At 31.7% G+C, this 15787-nt stretch overlaps 1 protein-coding gene across 1 annotated transcript; it reads left to right on the top strand.

The window, feature by feature from the left end:
* The first annotated feature begins 2924 nt into the window (after positions 1-2924).
* On the top strand, positions 2925-14288 carry LOC106474706 (complement component 1 Q subcomponent-binding protein, mitochondrial-like). The gene is made up of 6 exons (XM_013935398.2): positions 2925-3278; positions 5065-5212; positions 6167-6260; positions 10359-10473; positions 12541-12629; positions 13891-14288. Exons 1-6 carry the CDS (start codon positions 3026-3028, stop codon positions 14038-14040), a joined length of 849 nt encoding a protein of 282 aa, XP_013790852.1. The 5' UTR covers positions 2925-3025; the 3' UTR covers positions 14041-14288.
* The last annotated feature ends 1499 nt before the right edge of the window (positions 14289-15787 follow it).

The following is a 15787-nucleotide window of genomic DNA, read 5'->3' as shown; positions in this document are numbered from 1 at the left end:
TTCAAGGGAGGTGATAAAAATTGTCCCAGTAATTTTAGACCCGTTAGTCTTACATCACTTGTGGGAAAAGTTTGGAAAGTCTGTTTAAAGATGGTTTTGCAAAGTTATTTAACAAAGTTTAGACTTTTATTGGATAGTCAACATGGTTTCACTAAGGGAAAATCTTGCCTAACAAATCTTTTAACATTCTTTGAAAAGGTTGCTGCTTATGTAGATGAGGGTAATGATGTAGATTTGGTGTATCTGGATTTTCAGAAAGCATTTGACAAGGTGCCACATAAAGCTTGTAAACAAATTTGCTATGTAGGTGTGGAGGATAAGTTAGCAAATTGGATAGAAGAATGGCTGGATAGAAGAAACCAATTTTTTGTACTTCGACCATACTCGCATATCCCGGCTTTTCAAAGAGGTGAAGAGAAATGAATTATTTTACCTACTAGAATGGACTAGTTGTGTCCAGAATGTGAATTCGAGGGTCCATAGTTCGCGTTCAGTTGTCTCAAAATCGCGTCTTGTATTTTGGGGCCGTGGTGCGTTACGTGAATGAAGGTTAAATCCCACTATTTGATTTAAGTAAAACAAGTATTGATGATGGTTCATTATTGTCTTTCATCCAGTCTATCAGTTCAACATTAGGAACGACTAACGCGCGAAAATTCGAAACAAACAAAGCATCTGTGATATGACTTCATACAAGTAACACCTAAGAAACAAAGAAAACTAACACCACACAAACAAATAATACACACAAAAAACCTTCAAAGTTTTCAATAATCACCCAAAGAGTTCCAGCAAAATACAGAGAACCACAACTTGCGCCCGAAATCAAAAGTGGTAAACCGGAAGTTAATATCACCGCCATCAAACGTCTAGCCAAGGGCGGCGTCCTCGTCAAACAGACAGAGGCCACTGACCTCAACCGACTCTTAAAAGAATGACTCCAAGACACTTTCACACCAGGAACTACAACAATACACATACCAGGAACTACAACAATACACATACCAGGAACTAAAACCAACCTGAAATCCTTTGTTGTAAAAGATTTACATATAAGTAACACAAACGAAGACATTGAAACTGAACTCGCACATAAACATATACAACATACCAGGTGGAACGAATTTTTTCAGACCGAACACAGAAACTCACGAACTTAATCAAAGTACACGTACACGAATCACAAGATATCCAGAGCGTGATATCGGATGGTATCAAAAATACACAGTTGAACCCACAAAAATACCGGCGGTAATTGTAACCCAGTGTTACAACTGCCAACGTTACGGACATGTGGCAGCCGCATGCAAAGCTTTCCCACGCTGTGTAGGATGTGGGGGAGAACATAGAAACGCAGACTGATCAAGAGTAAACACACAAACGCATTGCTGCAACTGCTAGCAACAACATACGGCAAACTACAAAAGATGCCAAAAATACAAGAACACCAAAACACGTATAACAAACATAAAAAAAATAACACGAACACTCAAGATACGCGCACACAGAACCAGGAATCAAACAGAATACAAAGAAAAACACCTTTGTTGCCAACACCCAAACCTAAAGAGACCATCAATGCAAATAAACAATCTACAACATACACGTATACACAGGCAGCAAGTACACACAACACATAAACATTGTAACATAATAAACTGAAACCATAAGTAAAATAACAGAAACAGCTAAAAACGTTTTCTATGAATACAATACCGAAACCCCCAAAACCAAGACGACAGCATCACACTAATAATTAAAATCGCTATCGAACATTACACCCCTACTCCCACAGATCATACAATTCATCGCTATTCTACAAACACCACCGAACACAACTACACAGTTAACATAACTATACAAACAAATACGTAATCATACAACATAAACGGACGTGACCCTGAGAAAGAAAGTAGCAACGGTAACTAATAGACATCTAAACCAGCTTACTAAAAACCACAGATAGTTTTCACCAAACAATAACAGTTGAGGAGAGGGGAAAAGGTCTACTTAGTACCTGACCTCCCAGGTCTTCAAGACCTTAATACCGATGATGACGACGCGAACGAATCCTGACTTGCGCCCTGCTCTCTAATGATGTATATTTAAATCGATCTAGCTCATTTTTTAAAAATCAGGTTAAGTTCATTTAACTTTTTAAATTTACTGTAAGTAGTTTTTACGCACCGCTAGGGATAGTAACCATAATGTATCTTTATATAGATTGGTAAAGTAGAAATTCTTACGGTGTTGGTCTAAGCACGTTGTTAAGAGCTATGTTATCTTTTTTTTTCAAATTTTTATATCTAATTATGTAACTTGTAATGTTTATAAATTTTTATCTGTAGTTCTTTTAGCAGTCGAGAAAGAATTAACTGTTTTTATTTCTAAATATGGTTAATGTACATAGTGCTTCTCTCTACAAGGAAGTAGTTTGTACCTATTACGTGCTGTGACTTTGTGTCGAAAATAATCTTAAATAAACCAAAATATAGGGTTTGTATCTTTCAAAAATTTGCGCAAAACTACACAAGGGCTATCTGTACTAGCTGCCCCTAATTTTGAATTGATAGAGTAGAGTGAAGTCAACAGTATCCGCCGCAAACTCATAGTCAAAAAATATATTTGACCTAATACCATGCTGTTTGTGGAAGGCTACATAGAAATGATATTTTTAAAACTACAAGTTTTATAAAGTTAACATTTCAGCAATGTTTTTTCTTAGGATTTAATAAGAAACAATCTGGAAAGTTTTCTAATAACTATTATTAAATTAAGATTACATTCCATACATTTTTCTTCTGTATTTATATTTACGTAAGGCAATCAAGATAACCTTCTTCTGAGTAGGAATTTGTATGTTATTAAAATTGTTGACTTTTTAGCATTTAAAAATTTAGTTATTATATATAAAATTTCTAAACCAGGGTGGCGTCACCTGTAGTGAACTCTTTCTTTCGGCACATGGTGGAAGCGTAAGGCTATTCCGAATTTCAAGATTTCAGTTTATTCTAAACTATTAGCAATGAATACTTTTGGAAGAAATTTCCTTAACGTACTTTCTAAAACAAGAAGTATAAACGGACTGAAAAAATCTGCTAAATCAGTTAGCTTAAATTTGGCTGTAGGACGACTAGGCTTAGTAACTGAAACATCTAGAAATTTTACCAGATCACTCTCTGTGTTGTGTAAGAAGCAAGAGTCTTTGGAAGGTTTGTTCGTTCAGGCTGGTTACGGTAAATCTTGCAGCTGTGGGTGTAATGGATTACACACGAAAGGTATTGATTTTGTCCTGTTTTATGCTTATTTAATCTAAATGGGTAATTATCTCTATTTTTTCCAGGGCCGGATTAAGGAATTAGGGGGTGGTCGTGAGGCAAATTTTCTAGGGGGGTCCATCATAACCGAGTTTCTACTTTCATAAGTCAAATACATTTAAATACTATTTATTACCTACAGTTTGAGCAAACGATAGGTAGAATATTATAAATAAGTAATTCTAATTTTTACGGAAGTAATGACCGCGAATGTTTTTGTTAAAATAGATTAGCAAATATTTAGGAAAGAACATGTTAATTGAAAATTATAAAATAACTAAAAATTATTGTTCTCATAGTGAAACAGTTACGAACTTGTTTTTAAATGAGACATCCAGTATTTAATTCACTTTATTTTCTCTTAGTCAGAGGAGGGATCTGAGAAATTAGTTTTGAATATGTATAAAAGCCTCTGATTTTTTAATGTTATATTCTGAAGTTAAATGAGAAGATGCTATCCTTCAGTTAAGACATTTTTTAAACAGGGTAGTTAACTTGTGGAAAGAGTTGCTATCACCGGTAGTGGAGGCTGGCATTCTAGAAAAGTTTATAAGGGAGTGATTATGGCCACATTTTTTTGGCAAATTTTTTTGCCTATTTTGAATTATTGTTTTTCGATCATGCAAAGAAATAAAGACGAGTTTTGAATAAAAAATGAAATTAAGACAGTCGATTCATTTAGCCCTTTTTCTTTATTTATCATAAATTATGTATCGTTTTGATTAAAAAATGAAACAAAGAAGACTTCATGAGAATAAGTTTGCAAAATTTCCTTCAAAGAGGTAACTTGAAATTCTCCTCTTTTCTTTTTTCAAAAATTTGGATGCTAAACATTTTTTTCCCCCAAGTATGGGTGTGAAAGGATTAGAAATGTGCATGATTTATTAATTTGAACTAAATTGTGTCAGTAGATTAAAACTTTGGTAGAGTGATAACACGACAGTTTTTAGTCTCCAGGTGTTAATTGTATAGTTGCTAAGGCATTTCCATGCCACTTGAATCAAAATTCCTCATTTGATAGTGAAGATCCATAAAATGAGTTTCTAGCTCGATCTACTTCGATGTAGTATAAAATTTGCATCCAACGTCTGTTGCTAAGTGTCTTCAAAAACTTCTGGTTAAATGTTTGCACTGTTAAATTCTGACCATCGACTTGACATACCTTGGTGGTTAGGGTGCTCAACTCGCAATCTGAGGGTTTAGAGTTTGAATTTACTTTGCTGAACATGCTTGTTCTATATGGTTGCCAACCTGGGCTAGCCACCCTGGTGAAAATATTCTTGGCTTACAAAAAGACCAGCCAAGCCCAACTAGTTGGGGTTAAGGTCATAACAAAAAGAAGAAGTCTGACCATATTGAACACAGTAGTATGGGTAAAGTAAGTTAAGCCGGTTATTTTATAGTCGCAGTTGTGTTATAGTTGTGAGAAAAAAGAAATTAGCTCAGAAATTTTGGTTAAATTGCTTAAATATAAGAAAACCATAAGTATGTGTAAAAGATAAGTTACTTCACGAATTCATTGCTGAAATTTTATTATTTATGATCTTCTTTTCATCACTTGAAACTTGCGGTTATCTTCATTTGTTAGAGGTTTCTTAAAACTTTAGCAAAATTATTTTTACCCTAACCTTGTCTTCTTAATGCAGTTTTCTGCAGATTCCTGGTGCATCAGTGCTAGTTTTCTTTGTAGGACATTGCATTACCTTATGGTTTTGTGATGTATTGGCTAATCTCCATTTATTTTCAGGTGACAAAGATTTAATGGAGTTTCTAGAAGAGGAAATCAAAGCAGAGAAGAAAGCCCACAAAAGTTCCAGCTTGACAAAAATTGATGATTTTGATATTAAATCAGATGGGTCTGATGTAACTTTGACAAAGAAGTTTAATGAAGAGAAGTAATTGGTTTTTATTCAGTCATATTATAAATTCTTAGAACTATAAGATGTACATATTAGTAATGAGTCACAGGTCACAAGAAAAGCATTTTCGAAACTAGCAATAAAAATATTTAAAATCTTTACTCTTCAGTTAGATGATTTAGGACTTTGTGACTTATAACTGTTCTACATTAATAAAGTTGTTAATTGATTTACCTTTTATGTGTTAGTTTGATGTTCTTTTTTCTTATAATTTCCTAGTAATAGGGTTTACGTCACAATAATTGATGTAATCGATGCTTGAGATAATTGTCCAGCCCTATTAAGGTGTACTTGTTAATAAAACTGTAAATCCTTGGTTAAGTATTTAGTTGTGATGAAAAGAACTAATAGAACTCTGAATCATTTAAATATTTAATTTAAGAGCGAGACTGATGTGGCCTCAGTTTTTCCCCCTTACAGGAGAGTTGGTATTCACGTGCTGAAAATAGTGAAGGAATGTACTACTGTGGCGATAATCTTGCTTAAAGAATTTAAGTTACTAAGGTCTTGTTACCAATGGATCTAAGAATTATATATATAATGTAAATATTTAGGCTTGGGAAATTGGTAGAGGCATCAGTAAACTGTTTATGCATGAGAGGTTGAAGTGTTGAGATGATGATTTTGTAAGTGAAAACTTGAATATTAGGGACAATAACTATTACTCTGGAAATCCAGATTCCAGCTTTTCTTTGGGTAAATCTGTACCTTTCAGATTATTAAACCGAGCTATAGTTGACATAACAATAGCTGTTGAATGGAATGGACCATTCACCTTGATCATTTCTATCAAGAAGTCAAAACTGATATGAATTTAACATAGTACATAGTTTTTATAAATGAAAAGTCTTGATTTATGTATAAAATTAAAGTGAATGAAAATGTAAAGATAGTAAATATATCAACTGTGTTTTGTTTCTTTATCTATAGTATCACTATAAAACTCAATGTAAACCACTCTGTTGATGCCGAAGAACCACAAGAAATTCATCCTAATCAAGATAAGGAGCCAGAAATGGGAGCAGTAAGTTGTTGGAATTGTTCATAACTGTTGGGTAGTAAGGTTTATGTTCACATAATTTAGGCTGACTTTATAATATACTTGTGTATGTAGATCAAACAGTCAGAACCTGACACGATGAACACAAAAGAGCATTGAAGTCAGGTTAATTCAGCTTTGTGAGATCGCGTTTATAAGGATTTCCATATTATTCATAATTAGTAGTTTACCTCTGTTCTGTTTAACTCTTTCCTCTGGTTCAAAGTGCATGTGTCGTGACCTTTTAAAGTGTTACGTTCAAAATTGCATGGAACAACATTATTATCAATGTATGTCAATGAACTTGTCATGAAAATGTAATTTATAATTAAAATTTTTATCTAAATTTTAATGTATTGATTTAAAATAACTTTCAAGAAAATCTCATACTTCATTTTTCTGTCACGTATGTGTCTGAGCTCTGTATTCTACACTTCAGAGTAATCTAACTTCTGTAGTAGGCAATTGTGGTACCCAACTAATTAGAAACACAAACTTTGGATAATCACAAGCTAGAATATAAAATTTTAACTTCTGACCTCCTTTAGTTGCTGAGATATCAATAAATTTGGCAAACTTGCCAGAGGAGCCTTCCCCTCCCATCTCTGATGTTTGAGTTTTTTTCTGATGAATTTAACATGTCTGATAGACATGTTAATAACCAATTAAAAGAGCAGGTTCTCCTCTGTTTCGAGTTTATTGAAGTAGGTAGGTAGGGTATTCGCTTTATAGAAATGTCAGATGATCATGGTTTTGTTGCTCTGAACAGCTAAGAAAATTTTGTTAGCTTACAAAGAAAGCCAGATAAGTTACAGTAATTTTGGGACATTTTATTTTAGTGTCGGGTAAGACTTTTGTGTTCAAAAATGATTAGTTGAAAGATTCGTGAATTCTTTTGGACACCCAAATTTGTGAGGCTAAACAAGAGAATGTCAAATATTTTTACTGGAGTGCAACAACTTAAACACATGGGGAATACTACAAATCCTCGTTTTTTATGTTTATATATTTCTAACAAAGGTAACTAAAATGTAAAAAATTATATACTTTTCAGTTCAGCATCACCATACTTCAGGAGAATAAAATGTCCCAAGTTACACTAGCTCAAACACCCGTGTGAAATATGACATAGGATTGTTTCCTCTGCAGGAAATGCCTAATGAACTTCCACTATGATTTATTCATTTTTTATGCAAGGATTATTGTTCCAGTGGTAAAATTATGGCAATAAAACCATAAAAATAAAAGAAAACAGATGTAAAAAAAGTGAAAAATGGTTGAAAGTGTTAAGATAAGTAATTTGGATTTTTCTTATTAATATTTTGTATTTTTTAAACTTTTCACTGTATACAGTGATTTGTCTACAGTTAGTGTTAGGGTTGACAAAATAAGAGATAAATAGTAAAATTTAACCAAAAATGGACTTTTGATATACATTTAGGAAAACTGTAAGATAGAAAGACGTACTAAAGTGACACCTTTAGCAGAAATACTTATTTAAAAATCTAATTTTGCGGTACAAAAGATTTTGAAGGTTTTCTAAAGCTTGCCAAATTTCATGAATATACATACACACATTTAGATTAAGAAGTTAGCACACAGGATCACATACAAAAGTTGTAATGGTTTTCAAACGAGACCCAAAACTCGAGCGCTTTCGAATAGTTCACTATTCTTCCGAGTTCTGGGTCTCGTTTGAAAATCATTAAACACATTCAGAGTTATGGTATGTATATTTCACTGTTCCAAAGTTGGTCAAACTGACCAACTTCAATCTGATAGGGTTAAGGAGATTAGCCATCAGAAAGGTCATTTCTTGATACATAAGGTATTGGGTTATAACAAGAGGATCAATTTTCACACACTTTATCATTCCTTACTTAACATTTGTTGGTGTCAATTATGGTGTAATATGTAATACTTCACTTACCTACCCCTAACATTGAGAGGTGGTAAGCTCTTGAAACGTTGAGCCTTAAAAGATATTTAGTTGGTGTGTTTCTTTACTTGTTAAATGGAGCCCGGCATGGCCAGGTGGTTAATGCACTCGACTCGCAATCTGAGGGTCGCGGGTTCGAATCCCCGTCCCACCAAACATGCTCGCCCTTTCAGCCGTGGGGGTGTTATAATGTGATGGTCAATCCCACTATTCGTTGGTAAAAGAGTAGCCCAATAGTTGGCGGTGGGTGGTGATGACTATCTGCCTTCCCTCTAGTCTTACACTGCTAAATTAGGGATGGCTAGTGCAAATAGCCCTTGTGTAGCTTTGCACGAAATTAAAAAAAAAAAACAAACAAAACAAACTTGTTAAATGGTTTATTTTATTGAATTTTGAAAAAGAAGTTACTGGATGAAATTGTATGAAACTTCCAAAGAACTTTCTACAGCTTACTTAGCTTCTGGAAATAAAATATTCTTAATCATGATACATTCATCGTATAAATATGAAGAACTCCCAGATTTACTTGTCTCTAATATTCTCTCTAGAGAAAGACAGGGATTATGTAGCTTCTGGAAATAAAGTATTTTTATTTGTGATACTTGTTTCAGCTCATAGCTTTGAAATTTCAAAAATATTTCATTGTGGTATGTTTTTAAGAAACAATTAAAAATGTTTTCATTTCTTGTAAATTTTAATTACTGATTTTTATGTCTTCCTAGTTTTTGTAAAGTTTTCCTATGAGGTTTTTTTTTTTTATAAAACAGTAAATTTTATCTTTTTTAATTTGAAAAACACCATATGCAGTTGTGTTTGTTTATAAACACTTCTGTGAAATAAAATAACTTTACCCATTATAAGCAAACTGATTTTTTTTAAATTGTTAAACAGGAGGTTATATTTAATACAGGTTTTAAATTTATTATTTATATTCTGTTGTGTTGTGTTTTAGGTGATTTTCTATGCCCATTCAAGTTGTTACCTAGGTTGTTAAGCCCTAACGTAAATAAGGCCTTATCAATGAAATGAAATGTTTTAGAGCACAATGATTTAACTCAGTCTACCTCATATTGTTCCACAAAAAACACTGCCACACCGTGATTAAAGTGAAGTATTAAATGATAAAAAATCAAGTCCGTTATTGGGGCAAAAGTTGTTCACAAACATCTTTTTTTTTCTTCTAGCAACAGAACACCAAGTAAGTTTTTATCACTTGGGTCTGATCTCTGTGTGAATTTCTGCTGAACTGGACACTGTATTGGCAGAGAACTGAAAAATGCTCGCATTATGCATTTATATTACTAGCCTGTGACTTCCTGAAGCTGATATATATAGGAAATTAAAAATTGATAAAACTACACTTTTAGTAAAGTTACCAGAACAAATTAGCACTTTTTTGTTCAAATGTATTTTGATTTTCCTCCTAAGTGCCATTTTGTTCTCAAACTAGAGAGCCACTGAGTAGCGTGCATACCTCCACCATGCCCTCAAAAAATAAGAAAATCTGTCTGTATGCCTGTTGTTATCAATGGACACGGACCATTTTTGGCAGGACAATGAGGAATAATATTCTACATATGTCCACCAAGTTTCATCAAAATCTGATCATTTTTGACTGAGTTACAGAGCAAAAATAATGTGAAAATTTGGTCTCCATGTTAACAAATAGGGATTTTTTTGGTTATTCCTGACCTTTACCTTCCAAAAGCTAATCACTTCTGAGTTGTCATAGTCCAAATGTATACCATCTTTCATCCAAATCCATTCAATCGTTTTCTAGAAATCTTGCTGACACACACACAGGGGGGAAAACATGACCTCCGTCCACCTTCTATAGCGGATGTAAAAATATTAAAGAAATTCATAAACACTAATGCTTTCGTGTGAAAAATCAACCCAAAATCAAAACCTGCAATTTTTACCAATGTTCACATATAAAATTGAATATCTAAAACTTGTTATTGAATAACCTACTACTTTGTTTTGATGTGTGTAAGAATGACTACAAGTTTTTTAATTTTATGATGTGATGGAGTTAAAGAGTACAGTTTAATTTACAGGTTATAAACTGAATTATTGTGATTTATCAAATATTGTGAGGAAACCGTTAATTCTGGAATAAAATCATATCTTTTTTTGAATAGATGAAATCAAAGCCAAACTTCAATATTGAGGTAGAAAAAGGAGGTAAAACCCTTGCGTTTACTTGCACATACAGTTCTGATGTAGCACCCGAGGACCAGACTGATGATACCTATTGTGAGTACTTATCTTTATGTCACTTGTGTAAAAGTGATGTCTTTCTTTTTATTCCTCAGTATATTTGCTTAACTTTAAAATAGTTAAAAAAAAAAAGAGTAAAGATTGTACTTTGTGTATAGATTTGCATCTGTGTTAATTTTGTAAAATTCTGCTGTTTGTTCACATTGGTATGGGGGTTATTTATTGAACACTTAAATTTAATTGGCATGTTTTGTGGTTCACACTATCCTACTTCTAGTTATTTTTTCTACAAGCTCCTCTGATTGGCTGTTCTTTAAATTAAAGTTTGATCAGTTGAGTAACCCTTTAATACATTCAATTGTACGTTTGTGTAACTTTATTTTTCAAATTGTTAGTTTGTGATGTTTGTAATAAGTCTTAGTTAATTAACTTCTATGTTATATAAGTATGATACGTTTCTTCTATGGTAGTTTTGTGGTTTTTCTGAAAGCAAATTATCGTACGTTTGTGTAACTTTGTTTTTCAAATTTAGCATTGTTAGTTTGTGATGTTTGTAATAAGCCTTACTTGATTAACTTCTATGTTATATAAGTATGATACGTTTCTTCTATGGTAGTTTTGTGGTTTTTCTGAAAGCAAATTATTGCTCGTCTTATAAATATGAAAAATTCTCAGATTTGAAAGACGGGGATTGGATCACATAAGCTGCTTCAAAGTAACAGAAAATTTCAAACACACACACACACACACACTTTAGAAACCTACTCTATTTTAGTAAATTTAAATATTATGTACTGAATAGATTATTACTGACACCAGTTGAAGATTACTTGTAATTTTGTTTGTTTTTAACCACAAAGGTACACAAGCTGTGTCCAATTAGTTTATTTTCACTGTGTTCATCGTATTTTGGCATTATAAGCCATCAAACTTACCACTGAGCCACCAGGGGGCAGTTAATTAGTAGGCACTTGTGACCAGACTTACTTTACTTAGAGGATAGTGAATGTAATGAATTCCCTTTTACCAAAAAAAAAGGAAAACTTGTTATAAAGTTGTTTTTTTTAAGTACAGAGGTAAAAATTTGATAGCCAAAATTTATTTTGTGTGTATTAAAATGTGCATGGGTTCAGTTAATTGGGCCGACACTGTATTGGAGAAGATATATTGACTATAATTCCGAATATACTATGTATCTACACAGAATGTAGCAGACTTTTAATAAAATGTTTCTCTGAATTCTATAAGTATATATATATGACAGTATTTTTAATATATAATAAATTTATTAGATTGTGAAGAATACGTGGAGTTTTTTTTCTTCCAAAGTTGTTTTTTTTTTTAATCAAAGCGTTAACTTATTTATAGTTAATGCTCTAACTTTTTAGTAAAGGTTTATACTATAGGTTTATCGACTGGAAAGGAGAGCAGTTAAAAAAAGGAACATAACCTACAATATATTTAATGCCTGGATATTTTAGAATTTACAAACTCCATGATCGAAGATCTGTGGTTGTAATGGCATCTGTGAATTTTATAAGTTGTATACTGTCACTCTTTGTAAATGACAGCAAACCTGTCTCCTACTTCCATTTTTCATCGGTTATGTTTATTTAATGGTTTTGCATTAATGTACATAAGCAACTGGTCACTTGTCTTGTATGTCACCATACTCTTGGATATTTAAAATGAGAACAGGAAAGAACACAGTTGGATATTCATGTGAAATGAATGAACTTTTTCTCTTTGTATTTTATACAAGCATAAATTTAAATATTGTAGCCTAATATATTGTGTTTTAATGTTTAACGTCATTAGTGCATTTTATCTTTTTTAGCTTCATGTATATCTCAGCCTAATATATTGTATATTAATGTTTAACCTCATTAGTGCATTTTATCTTTTTTAGCTTCATGTATATCTCAGCCTGATCTAGAGTATTTTTGTTTAACCTCATTAGTGCATTTTTTCTTTTTTAGCCTAATGTATTTTTAGTCTAATTAATGTATGTTTTTCTTTTTTTAACATAGTATAATTTTTAGCCTAATTTAGTGTGTTTTATTATCTATAGCTCAATCTAATGTGTTTTTTTGTCTTTTTTAGCTGATTCATTCCAGATAACAGAAATTTGTATGTATGATGGAGATTTCAAGGATACAACTTACGCTGTTTCTGGAGACATAATGGATGGGGTAAATATTTATAGTCACGTTGTAGTGTAAATGGAACTGTGATCTAATATCATTGTGTTTAAAATATATAAGTTTGGTTAGGTATTACAACACAGAAAATATACGTTAAAAATAAATTAAGAAATTAGAAGGGAATATTACTAAACTTATTTGATAACAATTTCATGTATTTTATGCAAAAATAAGACTTCACCGGTCATGGCACAAGTCACGTACCCAAGGTTTTCATGTACCACGTTTTGAAAGAGACATGTATTATGAAAATCATCTGGCCATTAATAGTTTTTATCTATGGTTAGCAGGTGTATGGTTGCATATACTTGGAAGACATATAGGATTAAGTTAGCCATGTAATTCTAGACAGTTATTGAGTAATCATTTAAAATTTTCACATACAGTAAAAAAGACATTCTAAAAAATGGTTCAGTAAAAAAAAAGAAACATTTAAGCTGTGAATTTCGTATTCCACAATCGTAGGATCCTGTTGGAGTGAAGTGAATCCATGAAACTTCGATACGAAAACATTGTTTATTTTTTTACGAACTTGTTTTAATCAATTGATGATCATAATTAGAACAGTAATGGAAACAAGTCTCATAATTAAACTAATAAATCAAGTTAATTTTTTATCTATTTTATAACTAGCTCTTACTGTTTTTTCAGTACCTTTATGACTTGTCATAGTTAAACTAATAACAAAATTAATTTTTTATCTATTTTATAACTAGTTGTGTTTTTTTTACTTTTCTTGGTACCTTTATGACTTGTCAGTTAAACTAATAACAAAATTAATTTTTTATCTATTTTATAACTAGCTCATTGTTTTTTTCAGTACCTTTATGTCTTGACATAGTTAAACTAATAACAAAATTAATTTTTTATCTATTTTATAACTAGTTCTTATTGTTTTTTTCAGTATCTTTATGACTTGACATAGTTAAACTAATAACAAAATAATTTTTTATCTATTTTATAACTAGTTGTGTTTTTTTCTCCTTTTTCAGTACCTTTATGACTTGTCATAGTTAAATTAATAACAAAATTAATTTTTTTGTCTATTTTATAACTAGTTCTTATTGTTTTTTTCAGTACCTTTATGACTTGTCATAGTTAAACTAATAACAAAATTAATTTTTTATCTATTTTATAACTAGTTGTGTTTTTTTTACTTTTCTTGGTACCTTTATGACTTGTCAGTTAAACTAATAACAAAATTAATTTTTTATCTATTTTATAACCAGTTCTTATTGTTTTTTTTCAGTATCTTTATGACTTGCTGATGAACTTTTTGGAAGAACGAGGAGTTTCCAATGAATTTGCTGATAAATTGTCAGAATATTGTTCTTCTTTTGAACATGATCTTTACATTAACCTTTTGCAAGGGTTACGATCATTCGTTGGTGGAAAATAGGTTATCATGTAATTAAGTCTCGACATCCATCTTTGTGTTTTCGTATGCACTTAACGAATAGAGACATCTTGAGGTAATTGATTACTTTACATTGTAGAAGTCTTTCAGAATTGAACAATAGTTATACTTTAGAATGTATCTATCATTATGAATACAAATGAAGTTTTTAGTTAAGTTACTTACTATGAAGGTTCTGTACCATTCTTCATGTGATTGTCTAAGAAATAAAATAGTGTTGAAATATTATAGTCGGTTGTTTTTCTGATCTGCAGAAGTTTGGTCCAATTTTTATACAAGGCCAGAAACATCTGAATGTTAATCATTGAAAAATGGATGCCAATCATAGTAGTATATGCAACTGATAAGCAGTGGCTGAATGTCTTAGTAAGGATAACATTTTCATCAATTTTCTAAAAAAAATAGTTTTATTGACAGTTACATTCACAGCAATTACAGACATCAAACAAATATTTTTCTTAGTTTATTGCGTTGGGGAAATTTTATTTTTTGGAACTGTAGTAAAAGAAATTTAAATTAAACAATTATCAGTGTGCATTCTTTATATATATATATATCTTCAGGAATCATAAAATCTAGAAGACCTGAAACAAAACTTTGTCAATATAAGAACTGTGTGTGTGTGTCTGTAGCTTGGTAAAGATTAATGTGTTTCGTATTAAAGTAATGTTTTGTACACTGTTATTTTCTGTAACATCATTAGAATAATTATATTTTTAATGTGTGTAGAAAACAAAGTTTTATAAGGAAAGGCACCATTCCTTGGACAGGTCATCAAATCTAATGTTGCTTTTAGACAAGGTGTTTGTTTATTTAACAACCTGACCAGAGTTTAAACCATCTTAGGATTAATGAAGACTGCAAATTTGCTCAACTTGTTGTTTAATTCTCAGATTTGCCAAACACAGAATCATCATTTGTTTAAGGTGCAGATAATAACATTTGGTGATCTCGTTTGAAACTTTCCAACTTCGTCAAATATTTGAAAAGCTTGAATTTGTTAGAAGTAGTAAGTCCATTCTTTACAAAATGTTCGCTGAATTTTCAACCATCTTTTTCCAGGTCAAAAGCACTTTGAAACTCCGTAAATTAGCCTTATTGTCATCATTAGAGAATTAATGTTTAATAGGGTGAAATAGCCGCCCCCTAGTGGGATAGTGGTAAGACTCTGAAATAGTTACAAAGAAGTATTGTCATTTTTTAATCTGATATTGTTTGGAAGGGATGGAGTTTGTTGTCAAGCTACACAATAGGCTATCTGTGTTGTGCCCACAACGGGTATCAAAACCTGGTTTTTAGCTTTATAGGCTTTCAGACTTGCCACTGAGCCACTTGAGGGCGCCGGGATAGAATATTAGGGTTTCTATGATAATATCTTCAATAAGGAATAAACTCGTACGGTATATGTACTGAAATATTGTTCAAGAAAAAAAAATATATATGTAAAATAAAATAAACATGTAGATGGGATTGAATTCCCGACCTCTAGCATGTGCTGTGCTATATGAGCCAAAGCCCAAATATTTTTTCACATATGCAACATTATTAAGTGGAATACTATATACATGAGAAGGGTGTATGTTTTAAATAGATAAATCCTTTAAATAATGCTGTCATTGAATCATGTAGCTGGACATGAATGAATCAAAAACCTACAAAACAGAATATAGAGTTGTTGTATTTAGATTTAAAGTAGAGAAATATGGAAAGTCTATAAACAAAGTATATC

This window comes from Limulus polyphemus, unplaced genomic scaffold, assembly GCF_000517525.1.
Source record: "Limulus polyphemus unplaced genomic scaffold, Limulus_polyphemus-2.1.2 Scaffold7570, whole genome shotgun sequence".
NCBI classification, from domain to species: domain Eukaryota; kingdom Metazoa; phylum Arthropoda; class Merostomata; order Xiphosura; family Limulidae; genus Limulus; species Limulus polyphemus.
Note: the sequence above shows the minus strand (reverse complement) of the source record. Positions and strands in the feature narration are given on the sequence as shown.

Coding starts and splice junctions, on each gene's coding strand:
- LOC106474706 (XM_013935398.2), top strand. CDS start 3,026: ATGAATACTTTTGGAAGAAATTTCCTTAACGTACTTTCTAAAACAAGA. Junction 10,474..12,540: donor CCAGACTGATGATACCTATT/GTGAGTACTTAT, acceptor TGTCTTTTTTAG/CTGATTCATTCCAGATAACA. Junction 12,630..13,890: donor CTGGAGACATAATGGATGGG/GTAAATATTTAT, acceptor GTTTTTTTTCAG/TATCTTTATGACTTGCTGAT.